At 35.6% G+C, this 14,734-nt stretch overlaps 1 protein-coding gene across 2 annotated transcripts in view; it reads right to left on the reverse strand.

Moving 5' to 3' along the window:
• Positions 1 to 407: 407 nt before the first annotated feature.
• The window catches only part of LOC128999176 (uncharacterized), a 152,604-nt gene continuing 138,277 nt past the window's right edge, over positions 408 to 14,734 (reverse strand). For both annotated transcript variants that reach the window (XM_054425576.1, XM_054425575.1), the window contains 2 exons: positions 8,967 to 9,070; positions 408 to 948 (listed from right to left, as the gene is read on the reverse strand). In XM_054425576.1, coding sequence (XP_054281551.1) covers positions 8,968 to 9,070 — 103 coding nt within the window. In that variant the 3' untranslated portion in view covers positions 408 to 948; position 8,967. The remainder of the gene's footprint in view (positions 949 to 8,966; positions 9,071 to 14,734) is intronic.

Here is a 14,734-nt window from a genome sequence, read left to right on the forward strand (position 1 = left end):
ATCAATAAAGGCCTAAGCAAGCATGCCAGCTGTTTTATTCAAAAACTATTCGAAATTTCACAACTTTAACCATTATTATCTTTGCAACGGTTAGGTTTATGAAAAAAAAACACAAGAGTAAAACTGTCTTAAAATAACATTTTCTACCGGAATACATCATAAAATACAGGGTGTTCCATAAGAAAAATCCAAGTTGGCAGTCATATTAGAAAAATGGTGGCTAAAATATTTTTTTCGACTAGACTACAATTTTTAAAATAAAAAAGCCAAGGCACTTACCATTTAACTTTTTTTGATATCTCTTATAGTTTTCGGATAAAACAGCTGGCACACTTATTAATGCACATAATAAACTGGCTATTAGGCATAGTAGGATCTAAAGGAGAAACAATAAAAAAAACACAAAGTTTATTACAACAAATTATAATATTTGAAACCTGACATTGTGGTACAACCAAACAAGTAGGAACTATGAAACAACTTTATTAATGAAAAAAAAAAAAAAAAATCAAGCAACTAGAGTTCCTCAAACAACTTAACAAGTAGGAACTATGAAACAACTTCATTAATGAAAAAAATTGAGCAACTAGAGTTCTTAAAACAAACAATTCATTAATAAGTCTTTTTCCATTTCATCTATTTTGTCAGTAAGGTAAGCCTGCTGTTTTTTTATGAACCCTGCCCTAAAGCCACCTTTACAAAGACATAACATTTCAATAAATTTCTTTGGTTTAACTTACACCACATATAATGAGATCAATTGTTTGTACTGTAGTTAAATATAATTATAGCTAAATAACTATTAAGTCTCGTAGAAGTCACATACAATGTGTTTTTAAAGCATACAGAACACAATCTCATAAAGAGATTCAAGGCAATGTTTATATTCCTAATATACTCCACGGTCCTCTGTCAATCTGGAATATTCTTGAAGCTAGAAGTTGTCTTCTAAAACAATAACAAAAACATTAAAATAATATTTTCTTGCCACCCTGTCAAATTGAACAAATAACCAGCAGTGAAATATTCAAGTAGTAAACTTATGCAAATTTGGTGAAATACTCAAGAAGTAGACTTATGCAACTTATGCAAATTTAGTTACAAACTCAAGTAGTTAACTTATGCAAATTTGGTGAAATACTCAAGCCGTAAACTTATGCAAATTTAGTGAAATACTCAAGCAGTAAACTTATGCAAATTTTGTGAAATGCTCAAGTAGTAAACTTATGCAAATTTAGTGAAATACTCAAGTAGTACACTTATGCAAATTAGGTAGGTCCTAAGTATGTAACATAATAACATGGGAATCTACATATCATTTTGATAGTTCAAATATTGATCATTAATATATGACAACTAGGATTAAGCAAGAGCAATTAACTGAAAGCAGTATTGAGATAAACCAAAAATATCTTACACCAAATTACCCAGTTAAGGTCTTCGTCTTTTACTCCTTAATCCCTCACAACCTAAGGCCATCGATATATAAACACAATGGATCGCGCGCTGAGTAGCAGCTGTGCGGTCCGGCTACAGACAGCTCCCCCCACCACTTTCCGGGCATACCTGCAGCGCCATCATTTAATGCAATGTTATTTTACACTTGAATAACACCTACATCACATGTGATTGCATCGTTTAGCATTCGTTATCTATATTTTACAGTATTAACTAGTGATGGGCGGATCCAAGAAAATGTCGGTACCGGATCCGGATCCAGATATACACTGTCATAAGGGCGGGTAAAAAAAATGTAATTAACAGGAATGCCAATTTAAATCATACTATTTAAAATTAAATTGGTAATGTTTAAAGATTAATACATCTTATATACAGAGTAATCTCCAGTTGAGCTCATAATCCCTCATTATTCAAAATCATAAAATAAAACTTTGTCCTAAGTTTGCACGACCACCAAAAGGGTATCTGTGTATATTTACTATAGTTCGATCTTGAGTATGCTATATCGTGGTTTTTGCATGCAGCATCCAATTTATTTATGCGTGAATCACCTCTTGTTAATCTCTTCCTTAAATTTGTTCCAGGTCCACAGTACTGATTGATGGGTATGTGAAGTTCTACAGGTAAAATACCCTGTGTCTGTGTACAAGAAGACTGTATTGTGTTATAGCTTAGAAAAATATTAGATGGGGGAGTCTTGACTTTTTTATTCACCCTGTATGGACACAGATAATCTTCTTGTACACAGACAAAGGGTATTTTACCTGTAGAGTTTCACATACATGGATATCAGTACTGTGGACCTGGAACGAATAACATAGATGTATAAGCAAGGGGTGATCCAGGCATACAAGACCGATGTTTTCCCGATTTTATTACTAACACAAAGCTGTCTGTATCTATGTACAAGACCGATTAACCGGATAACACAATGGTAAACATGATTACCAGTGTAAACATTATTACCGGTTATTAATACCGGTTTGGTAAACATTATTACCGGTGGAAGTGCATTGCCCAGCTATCATTACAGTACCCCTGGAACAAAATTCGGTGGTAAAAATTATTACCGGTGGAAGAAGCATATGCCCGCCTATCATTACTGTGGTCCAGGAACAAAATTCGGCGGTTAAAAATATTACTGGTGGAAGTGCATATGCCCAGCTATCATTACTGTGGACTTGGAACTAAATTCGGTGGTAAAAATGATTACTGGTTGAAGTGCATATGCCCGGCTATCATAACTGTGGACCTAGACCTAAATTCGGCAGTAAACATTATCACCGGTTGAAATGCATATGCCCGGTTATCATTACTGTGGACCTGGAACTAAATTCGGCGGTTAAAATTATTACCGGTTGAAGTGCATATGCCCTGTTATCATTACTGTGGACCTGGTACTAAATTCGGCGGTAAAAATTATTACCGGTTGAAGTGCATCTGCCCGGTTATCATTACTGTGGACCTGGAACTAAATTCGGCGGTAAAAATTATTACCGGTTGAAGTGCATATGCCCGGTTATCATTACTGTGGACCTGGAACTAAATTCGGCGGTAAAAGTTATTACCGGTGGAAGTGCATATGCCCGGTTATTTATTACTGTGGACCTGGAACAAAATTAAAAAAACCGCTATATACAGTACTGTGTATTTGCTCGACTCTCGATGGTCCGGATTTTTCGTAATCCGGACCGGACGCCCGCCACTTTAGTCCGGATGAGCGTACATGGATACAGACAGCTTTGTGTTGGTAAAAAATCGGGGAAAACTGGTCTTGTACATGGATACAGACAGCTTTATGTTAGCAAAAAAATCGGGGAAAAATCGGAAAAAATCGGATCCATCAAAACCGGATCCAGCCCAAGATCCGGAATTTTTTGGATCCGATCCGGTGCCGGTTCCAGCTCGGATCCGGCGGATCCGGTTGTCCGATATCCGGATCCGACCATCACTAGTATTAACTGTTTATTGTGTAAGTTTAATTGATTTTGTTTGTTGAAAAATAATAAATATATTTTGATAAGAACTCCAATATTGAAAAACAGTTTTGGAACAGTTTTGCTTACTAAATTATAAGAACAGAGGAAATAGGAACAATTAAAGACAAGAGTAGGCCTATATATTTATAATTTAATTTGTACACTCAATTTATGAAAATACATTTCTTAATAAAACAATATCATAAAGAAACAACACAACTACATAAGGACACGCGTTCAAAACATCATACGTTGCTAAACAAAGGATGTTTTGTTAATTTCTGCCTATAATGCCAATCTTTGCATTTACATATGCTAAGGTTTATTTGTTTGCTTTGCTAGAACAAATTTAATTTGCACATAAATTCGAGAAAATATCTTGCTTAACAAAACGATATCATATACACAGTAAGTAAACAGCCAATCTCCGGGAATTGGTTCTATGGGTCAAAATAAAGAGAAAATCAAGAATAAAATTTTTTTTCAAATCACTTCGTTAACCAGATATCCACCATTTTGTATTTTGTACATAAACATTTTTATTTATGAAATTTTCAACCGATCTTTATAAAACTTGGTATGTAGGTTAAGATAGAAAAGACCAATACTAGGAAAAAATCATCTTGATTAAACTTAAAATTTCAAAATGGCGGCCATTTTAATTGTTTGAACTTAAATTGCTCAAAAACGGCTGTTATGAAAAGAAATGTCAAGAACACTTCTATTTTGCATTTTTTATTCCGTATCAAACAATACAAAGTTCAAAAAGATCGAATAAGAAATAGCTGAAATATTACGAAAGGTATTTAGTTGTAAAATGGGACCTGGTTAACGAAGCGATTTTGGAAAAAATGTTATTCTTGATTTTCTTTTTATTTTGACCCATAGAACTATTTCCCGGAGTTTGGCTGTTTACTTGCGGGACAACCTGTATATACACCAAAACTACAAAATCACTCACCTACAAAACATCAAACGTTGCTAAACAAAACAAGTTTTGTTAACTTTTGCCTAATCTCTACCTTTGCATTTACAGCTGCTAAGGTTGCTTCTTTTGCTTTGCTAAAACGAAGTATCTTAAAAAACAAGTTTCCTATGGATTTTGCCCATTTAATTTCGTGGTTATCCTCCCCAAACTCCACGTTAGATATGTGGAAAACAACAGCTCCAAAAAAATGGTTTTGAGAAAACTTATAGCCTATGTTAAGATGTAGCCTACTAAAAAATTTAAGTCATCTAATAATCTGCTGGTTATAATTCTTATGGAACATATATTAGTCATAAACCCTAGAGCAAAGGGTTATCTAGGATGCTGGAAAATTGAAACATTTTCAATTTTCAAAGTCTGTAAGTATTCTATGCACTCGTTCAACATTTCTCAATCACGTATGAGATTTTCTTTCGTACGAAATTGAACTATTCTTACTTCTTCTGCTTGTGTAATTGAATGCAGAACACGATTCTAGCATGATCAAAGTACATCACGTCGAAGAAATACTACTACGAAAAAATAAAACCACGCACTTCCGCTGTACAACTATACTGACAGTAGTGGCAGTGCACGTGGTTGCCCGGACTGTGGTGGGGGGTGTCTGACAGCGCCGGACCGCGTTTCGGCTCAAGCAACACATGCAGCGCGCGATCCATGTTTGTTATATATCGATGCCTAAGGCTTCAGTCATAATTGGCTACCTTGTTGCCGGAACGAAGAAATATGTAACAATCAATTAAATGAATGGCCACACTATGCTACCCGCGGTCAGTAGCTACTGGTGGTAGAAAAACAAATGCATCCGGGAGCGTTTTTGGTCGCGGCAACAAATACCATGTCATGTTACAGCACCGGCCACACTCGTCGATAAGTCACTTCTTAACATACTCAGTTCCTGCACTATTTTCATTTATATATTTTTCAGTTTGGGTCTGGCAGTTGTAAAATATCTCTTAAGGATTAATTATATTTTCTTCTAGTCTTCTGATGCAATAAGAATCCAAAAAGCTTGTTTATTTTTCAAAATGTCACATGTTTTCAAAGTAATTAGCTTACATAAGCTATACTCATCTGAAAATACTATATACAATTTACAATTTGAAAATAAATTATCCCTTAGCAAAATAGTTTAGGTGTGATAAAAACAATTTTTCAGGGAATTCACTCTATACCAGCGGATCATTTTCCTTTTAGATATTCAATAAATAGCAACAGAAAGAACTAGACTGTGATTAGACGATTTAGACATCTACAACTGGTTGATTTGACCATACTACAAATATTTTGATTACACCCCACAAATTCATAGAAAAAATCTAGCCCATCATGAAGATCATTTATGTTAGGAATATGTATGCCATGCCTACATTCTAGTCTGAAAATATAATATTTTTTGGTTCACTGGGTTCGTCATTCCAAACAAATGGACTCTCAAGGGAAAGGTCTAGATGTATCCCCTCAATACTTGCTCTTTTATCTCCCTTACATTATCAGTAGGTCTAACATTAGGTACTTCTGCATTATAATTATCCACTTGATGAGTGGTGAAATCTACTTCCATATACCAGTCATCTAGATCAGCTGAACTAGGCCTATGGGTAGCAGTGTCTTTCATTTGAAGTTAGATGGCCATTGGACTCTGTTTCAAAAACAAATTAATCTTTTACAAATTAATCCCCCCGAACTTACTCTTTCTATAGTTTCATTGATAGTATCTGTATTAGGAGAAATAACATCACTAAATTCATGACTGTGAATGTTAAACAACTATGCGGTAGGCCTTGGTAACACCCTGTTTGAGTATTGAATTTCACAGTCAGGATCGGATTTTTGGTCTTTCCGAAACTGTTCAAGTGTCACAAGGTCCACAAATTCACGATTATCAATAAATCTATCAATTTCACCCGACCGCAAGCCATAACTTCGCGACATCACGATGTAAGCAAAACCTCAAAACTTGCACTAGTTTGCTTGCGTTTGATTTATTTTCTAAATATCAGGGTTCCCAAAAGATAGAACGAAGTTGTAGTGTACCTAATGCAGTTTATCGTAGCAACATTAAGTGACCCAATACGTGCTGCTATCTATCGGAAAAAGCCGAAACTGCTAGCACTGTCGCGTGTAAGAGTAGAGTTGACAAAGTATTGTGTAGCATCCGTGCGGCCGGACGAGAACGACTCGTTGAAGTAGGCCAATGGATTACGTATGGAGGTTAGGGCATATATGGGTAAAAACTTGAAAACAGGACAATTGCTGTCCCCAGCTATTTATACCTCTCCCGCCATCCACTCCTGCTCCAAATAGTTTTAAAATGATTTAAACCTTCCTTTGAATAAAAATGTTTGTTTCCCGATTTTAATACTATGTAGTAAAATAAAGTTTGTTTGAAAAGTTCCAAAATAGGTATATTTATCGCAAAAACGCTGTCCCCTAGGTTAGAAGTTGGATACATAAGCTTATATTTTCAGTAATATTAAGGCGCACATTGTAAATATTTGGTTTGAATTAATTTATATTGTTAAAATATTTACAAAAATTACCAAACAGGCTTTTTAATGAAATTATACTGACAATAATGTTGAATGTAATGCTGGGTTCGGGGGGCGGAACCAGTTCTCGCCAGGTCTTTCAACCCTATCGACTCCGGGCGGATCGATATTTCGGCCTCTCTCAGTTCGTTGTTGACTGTGGGTGAAGTAGGTTAGACATGATGTGATTGCCAGGCTTTTCAGTTTACACGTAAAGTCTTTATTTAAAATCTGTTTTGTAAGCGTTAAGTTTTTGCGTAATGATCGGTACAGATAATAACTGTTACAATAAGGTAAATAACTTATAAGGTAAATAACTTCTTTAAAACCAAGAAAATATAAGTCAAAAGCATACTAAAGCAAACTTATGGCCATCAAAGGGAACCATGGCATCTATGTTCCATTTTAGTAAATGACGAGTCACAAAATCTGAGGATCTGATGTGTGACCTAGATTACTTTTGGTAAATTGTGTGACCCAAATTACTTCTCTTATGAGTTTTCAATGTCGAGAATTAATTTTCCGGTAACCCACTATATATTTGAAAATTACTTCTGTTTACTTTCTTTACTTTACCTATTCTGATGATGGGCAAATTATATACAACAAAAATTATATACAACAATGTGGGCGGTGAGAATTTTTGGCTCCGAGATTTGAGAGAAAATTACGAACCTCGCCTAGTGTAATGTGACCGGTTATTAGCAGACGATAATTTAACGAAAAGGTGGCATTTATAATAAAGGATAACACAAGTTTAGTTTAATACATAGAAGTTCCCCATTTATGCGTTTGAGTCACTGTGTAATGTCAGTCACGTTACCTGCATTACGTGTAATGTCAGTCACGTGATCTACATTACTTGTAATTTGGTTCTTTATTGAAATGGTGTGTCACATGGTGTTTGTTGGCATAAAAATAAAATCACTAACTTTAAAGGTAATTTTTAAGTTAAAAATTATACTTTTCAGTATATTGTTTGAAGAAAAAAATATTGCAGCCCATAATTTTGTGAGTTAGATCAAGAATACTTAAAGATCCTGAAATCAATACACCAATTTTTTAAAGTTTTTTTTTGTTTTTTAATATCTTGTATATTTATAGCAATCACATTTCTCACACTTTTGTATTATTGGGTATCTAAAAAGCTATTGAAATCATAATTTGCATAATTCATTGTAGATATCCTTGTCAAAACTTAGGATTGTTTGTGTGACCCAGATTACACAAAAACCAGAGGTCGAATTTCTCTTCTAGCAATAATGTTATTAATTAATTTTAGAGCCAATAAGATCAGTTTTATGAACTACAAAGGCTGAACATTAGAAAAAAATTGACTTAATTACTATTGGTGAGTATTAATTTTCTCAGATATAGGGGAAAGCAATTGTTTCAAGTTTTTACCCATATTATAACCTAATATTTCTTTGCACAACTTAAGCGCACTTTGAAGCACAACTTACAGTTTCAAAAACGTGTACTATCTATGCTTATTTGGTAGAAATTTTTTATTAAAAAAAGAAATAAGTGAATTAAGGGGGAAACCCCAAAATCAAATAAGCGAGACCAAAAATAAATTTCAAAAATCTGAACCGACAAAATCAGCAAGAGACTTTTAGCAACGAGGTCACAAGTCACAAGAAAAAGTTGCAGCGACTAGGTCACGGGGATAAAGTCACAGCGACTAGTTCACGGGGATAAAGTTGCTAAGTGTGGCCCTAGCCTTAACGTTTGCTACATTGTTTTGCCACTAGCCTCCTTCTACTGTATATTAAAACCTTTGTTTTAAATAGTGCTTTCCTTCAGGTCATGATGTGTCAAGTGAGCAATGTTGTCAAGCATATTGTTGACACTGATAAAGATTAAGCTTTGTTAAAGTACTTAGAGATTACCCTACACTCTTATTTAAAAAGCATCAAGGAAGCTGTAGAGACTACTGTAGCATCTGCAACAAGTCTTACTAAGCTACATACTAAGAAGAAATTGGTAGGAAAATAAAATGCTAACCTTAATTCAGTCTCTGCTTTGGGATTCGATGAAATGCAGAGATAAAATCAGCGATTTCTCTTCTATCGACTAAGTGTTCAAAAGCAGTTCTTACAGAGTCGTAGCTGTAACAAAATTTAAAAATAGTTAAGATTGTTTTATTGCACTAGAAATACACAGATTTAGCAACAAAACAAGAGCAGAAATCTTATTATAATTTACTATAGTCAAATGTTCGTTTTCAAATAAAATCCAACACAAGGGCATCTAACTGAAAGCAAACTTAAAAATGTAATGTAGAAAATAGTTATTTTCCTACAGTTACCTAACAATGTACATGTTCTCTCACTGATTTGAGAAAGCAAAGTGGCCAATTCGCTCATCAGTGAGACAATGTTAACATTGTCTCACTCTAATTACTTTGTCTCACTCCAGATTTGCAACGTGAAGGCACGAAATAGTGAGCGCGTAACATGCAGGCAACGTCGTATGCGCGCGAAATACGTTGGCAGCACTGGCTCTAAATCAGCTGGTCAGCTGTTGTACTGTTGTATTTGTCACTTCACATTAAATGTTATATTAAAAGTTCACTTCTGTGTAAAAATAGGTTATGTTTCTTCACAAATTTATTTGTTTTATGGTAACTGTAGGAAAAGTATAATGTGCAACTCGAGTTCAAAGTACAATTGCCTCACTCGAGTAACCATTCCTCACTCGCCTACGGCTCGTGAGTAAGGATTTCTCTCGAGTGAGTCAATTGCTCACTTTTCTCACTAGTTGCACAAATAACTATTGTGCAACTAGTGAGCAAAGTGAGCAATTGACTCACTCGAGAGAAATATTTACTCACGAACCGTAGGCGAGTGAGGAATGGTTTTTCCAGTGAGGAAATTGCACTTTGCACTCGAGTTGCACATTATATTTTCCCTACAGTTACCATAAAACAAATAAATTGGTAAAGAAACGTAACATATTTTTACACAGAAGTGAACTTTAAATATGACATTTTAATGATACAACAGTACAACAGCTAACCAGCTGAGTGTTTGAGTTTACAGCCAGTGCTGCCAACGTATTTCGCGCGCATACGACCTTGTCTGCATGTTACACGCTCACTATTTTGTGCCTTCACGTTGCAAATCTGGAGTGAGACAAAGTAATTAGAGTGAGACAATGTTAAAATTGTCTCACTGATGAGCGAATTAGCCACTTTGCTTTCTCAAATCAGTGAGAGAACATGTACATTGTTAGGTAACTGTAGGAAAATTAATTCAAAACAAATTATTGATTTGTAAGAAACTATTTATTACTTACATTTTGACATACAAAAACATAAAACCAAAATAGTTAATAGTGTAATCTGAATGTTTAGCCTTATGAAAGAACCTTTTGACAATGTTTGCATAAATTTAAGTTCTCACAAACCGCCACCAAAAAATGATTAAATTTTTTTTTAAGTCAACATATTTGAGTGTAACATGTTAGAATCCATTACGAATAGTTTTTGATTTGGGTTATTTACTTATCAAGTGTACAAAGCCTGTGTATATAGGACAATACTTCAGCTTTTTACTCAAATTATCTTTAGTACTTCACGATACAATAATTTTAACACCATCTTGTGCGTGCATTTGCCCACACTCAGGGGTTGCCACGGACTGTGGGGCCTTACACACGTCCCCATTGCTAAACCTTCAGATTTTCATGTTTCAGAAGGAGAGGATAATTTTTTATTGAACAATTTGGGACCTCATAATTTGGTGTCGTGCATGTTGTACTTGAGGGGCCCTAGCTTGTTGCCCATACGCTAGCGCTCGGCTGAATCTAGTGGCGTCCATGGGAACTATTGGCCCAGCCAAAAATATTCCGCCACGCTGAACGTGGGATCGGGATTTTAGAGTTCGTGCGTTTCTTCGTGAAGCCTGGGTGTGTGGGGCTGTAGTGGCAAGTGGGGAGCCAAGCGCGAAAGGGGAAGTTGACGTTGTCTTCTTGTTCTGCTACTAGTCTGACTAAAGACATTTTCTCGGTACTTTTTGGAGTTCGGACCACGGTGCAGAGGCGGTTCAGGTTGCTCGCGCGAGTTGTGTGATCATATTAATGTAGGCTAATTAAGGTAACAAATTTTCAATAAATATCTAATTTTTTACCTCATTAAGAGTAATATGAAAATGTTTAAGAACAGAGAATAGCATATTTTAATTTTATACAATTCTCTATATTAAAATTTAGAGTTGGCTTTTTTTAATACTCCAAAAATTACTCTTGAATGAGCCAGAGATTTTTCGTGTACAAAAACAAGTACAAATAATCCATTACTATTATACGAAACTATGGCTTACATACCTAGTCATAGTCAAGTATAATAAACTTGTATTTTGTCCTAAACAAATTGTATTTTCCCACCACTGTATACTTAAAAATAAACAAATTAAGTTTTAAGATAATCAAACTGACATCCAAAATTTTTTTGAAAAAGAGTGTATCCGCCCGCGATGTTGCTCGGACAGGGTGAGAGCGCAGACTGATTTTCGGTGTACCCCCACCCCTACAAAACCGGTTAAGAGCCACTCTAACCACCTACCCTCAGGCTTCACCAGGAATCAATACTACCGGAAGTCCACTTCCCGTCTTCTTTTTATTTTCTACCAACTACACTTAACGTTATTATTGAATTATTTCTGATGCTAAAATATATCTAGCTGTCTCGCAAAGCCTTCATGGATTCATGGTTCAATTTTCTGTTAGTCAACGTACATAATCAGTTTGTTTAATCGCAAACTAGGTTTGCGAAAATAAATTCAAGCGTGTTAACGGGGCTTTGGGGAACAACGTGAGCACGGGTTTTTGGTCCCTGAGGTCCGCGGTGTAAATCCCTGTAATCACGGTTAATTATTTTTAGCTTGTTAATGCCTAAAACACTTTCGAGGTGGATACAATGTCCTAATATGTAAATGTAGGACAAAAAAATTTAAAATAGAAAAATAATAATATGCTATTATTTATCTAATATTACCAATTCGTAATACAGGTAACTGTCCTTGATTGTGGTGTAAAATTGTTAATTTTGTATAACTAATAATAATGGATCTAACAAGTGGGAGCGAGCTGGTTTAGTTGTAGAACTCAAGGCTTCGATCCCGAGTATTTAGGTTCAAATCCCAGCAATCACCAATTGAGTTTATTACCTAGGTGATAAAACAATATGCTTAATGTTACTTATCTAGTTTTATTAATTCAAGATGAACTAGGGTAAATTAATTGTCACTAAAAGCGTATTCAATAACTTTTGTTGTATTATAACTAATGTTAACACGTTCGCTGCGGGCCATCAAATGGCAGGCGTAGCCTCAACGCGGCGCAGCCCGCAGCGTCGAACAAACCCGATTGCCGGGTGTTTGGCTCTCATATTTCGGTATGAGGAATAGCAAATAACGTGCGGTGATGTCCTGTTTTATAACAAGAGTCGACGTAGTTCGCTAAACACTCACATATAGCAGCACTGCTTGGAACGTAGCCGGTCCGATCGTATTGCCAATTGGAGGGAAAAAGACGGGACAACAAGTTGAGTTTTAAGTTTACCAGACGGGGATTTAATGGGGAAATTTTACTACCAACCTACAACACAACAAAAAGCAAGTCACCCACTACACGCTAACGTGAATTTGGTCTGCCTTCGACCGACGCTAGAGCAAAAACGATGATATACGAAAGGCATTGCGGAGCGTTTCCGATCGGTTACGGCAGCGTCTGAACAGCGCTCGGCCCGTATCCGATCGGATACGCCCGCAGTGAACGTGTTAATGGATTTAACAAATGGGAGCGTATTGGTCTAGTCCTAGGAGTAGATTGTGGGGCGGTATCGATGTTTTGGGTTTAAATCCCCCCAATTACTTACTAACCGACCCTATCCAATTTGTAAAAGTATTAAAAACTCATTAAGCTAAAATTACAAATCTGTGATTAAGTCCTTGTGACTAGTGGTAACATAAAATGGTTGATTTTATTAGAACTAAAATAAACATATTTAACAAGTGGGAGTGGGACCAAGCTGGTTTAGTTGTAGATAGTAAGGTCTCGGTCACGAGGTTTTGGGTTCAAATTCCGCCAATCACCACTGTTCTTTATCTAGGTGATATGAATACTATAGGTTAAGTTATTCTTCTAATACTACCAATTCGTGAAAAATTATAATACTGCAACTGCCACTATTAGGGCTGTAAATAATTGTTTGTTTTATTATAACTAATTTTTATGGTTTTAACAAATATAAGCGAGTTGGTCTATAACTAGAGGTAGAGCGCGAGGCCTCTCGGTGTGTTGGGTTCAAATCCAGCTAATCATTAGTACACTTTAGGCCTATTCAATACATAAAAATATTTAAGTTTTTAAGCAAATACATTATTACTAATTTGTGATGAAGTAGAACAGTGCTCTTATCATAACGGTATATGTTATGGATTTTATAATAACTAATTTTAATAAAAATAAAGAAAGGAGATAATGTGGTATAGCAGTAGAGTGAGGGACTTCGGTCCCGGAGGTCAAAGGCTCAAATCCTGCCAAACACTAATGCACTTTTTAGTGATAATGCCCCAATTCTCTAGGCCTAGGATGAGATGTAATGTGTTAACAGTTCTGAGTAATAGAGCCTGTCGTTCTAGGGAATGATAAACAATAAAAAGAACTAACATAAATATGTCATTCAGAAGTGGATAATACAGCGTTATTTGTAATGCCAGACGCTGGAAGTGAAGTAACATGGTTCAATCCTACCAGACCTTGATAACAATGTGTCTGATACCTACCCACTTTTAACTTTGCGTCAGCGTTTGGAACCCACTTTTGGTTATAGAAAGTGGGTATTAATTTAAAGTGGTTCGATAATTGTCTACAATGGATAACATTGGCACAGTTGACAGATCTTTCCAATGAGACTCATGCCAGGGATTTTATTTTACATCGATCACTTCAGACTAGTGTTTTTTGAAATAGCATAATTTGTCATCGTTTTCCGGAAAAATGGCGCTTTTCCAGCCGTATCTCCATTAATATCCATCGGATCTTGAAAATTCTTGCATATTATTTTTCAGCTCACTCTACCAATTAATTTGAGTACCCTCATGACCCATTTCCGCAAAAATATAGTTTTTCCAGGGAAATTGTGCTTTTCCGACGAAAATGACAATAATTTTTTAATTCACGACGTTATTTAGCATAAGAATAGTGAACAAAATATAAATTTAGCGAGACGTCTGTGATTGATATAAGTACCGTCAATTTTAGTTGGTGAGGAAACTTTAACTTCGGAATCACATGACGTCGTTTGGGTCACTGACCCAATAGTGCCGTGCTTTGTGTTATGTGTAGGGGTCTGCGGTGCACCGAAAAAGTCGGTACGGTACGGTACAAGCTTAATTACCATCATCGGTTCGGTACAGCATTTTACACGGTACAAATTCGGTTCAATAAATTACTTTCAGTTTACTATCGTAGTCAACGGCAGTTGGTTCCGAGCACATAAAAGTCTTATCAGATGTTTGTTTACAATCTTCATAGTTTATTACTAGCGTGATGATGCAATAAAAAACCCATTAGCAGTCCCAAATCCATTAACATTTTATCACGACAATAATTGTTGTATTGAAGTACTTCCAAGAACTGTTGAGTTTTATCACTTTTATTTCTTTACGACTTTCCCCAATTCTGTTTTATCATAAAAATAATAGTTTTATGATGACTGTTAAATGTTATCTCTAACTTAATCAGTATTTTCACTACTGCCATAAAAC

Source organism: Macrosteles quadrilineatus, unplaced genomic scaffold (genome assembly GCF_028750875.1).
Source record: "Macrosteles quadrilineatus isolate MER2022 unplaced genomic scaffold, UCM_ALF_1.0 Scaffold_7__1_contigs__length_78375512, whole genome shotgun sequence".
Lineage (NCBI taxonomy): Eukaryota > Metazoa > Arthropoda > Insecta > Hemiptera > Cicadellidae > Macrosteles > Macrosteles quadrilineatus.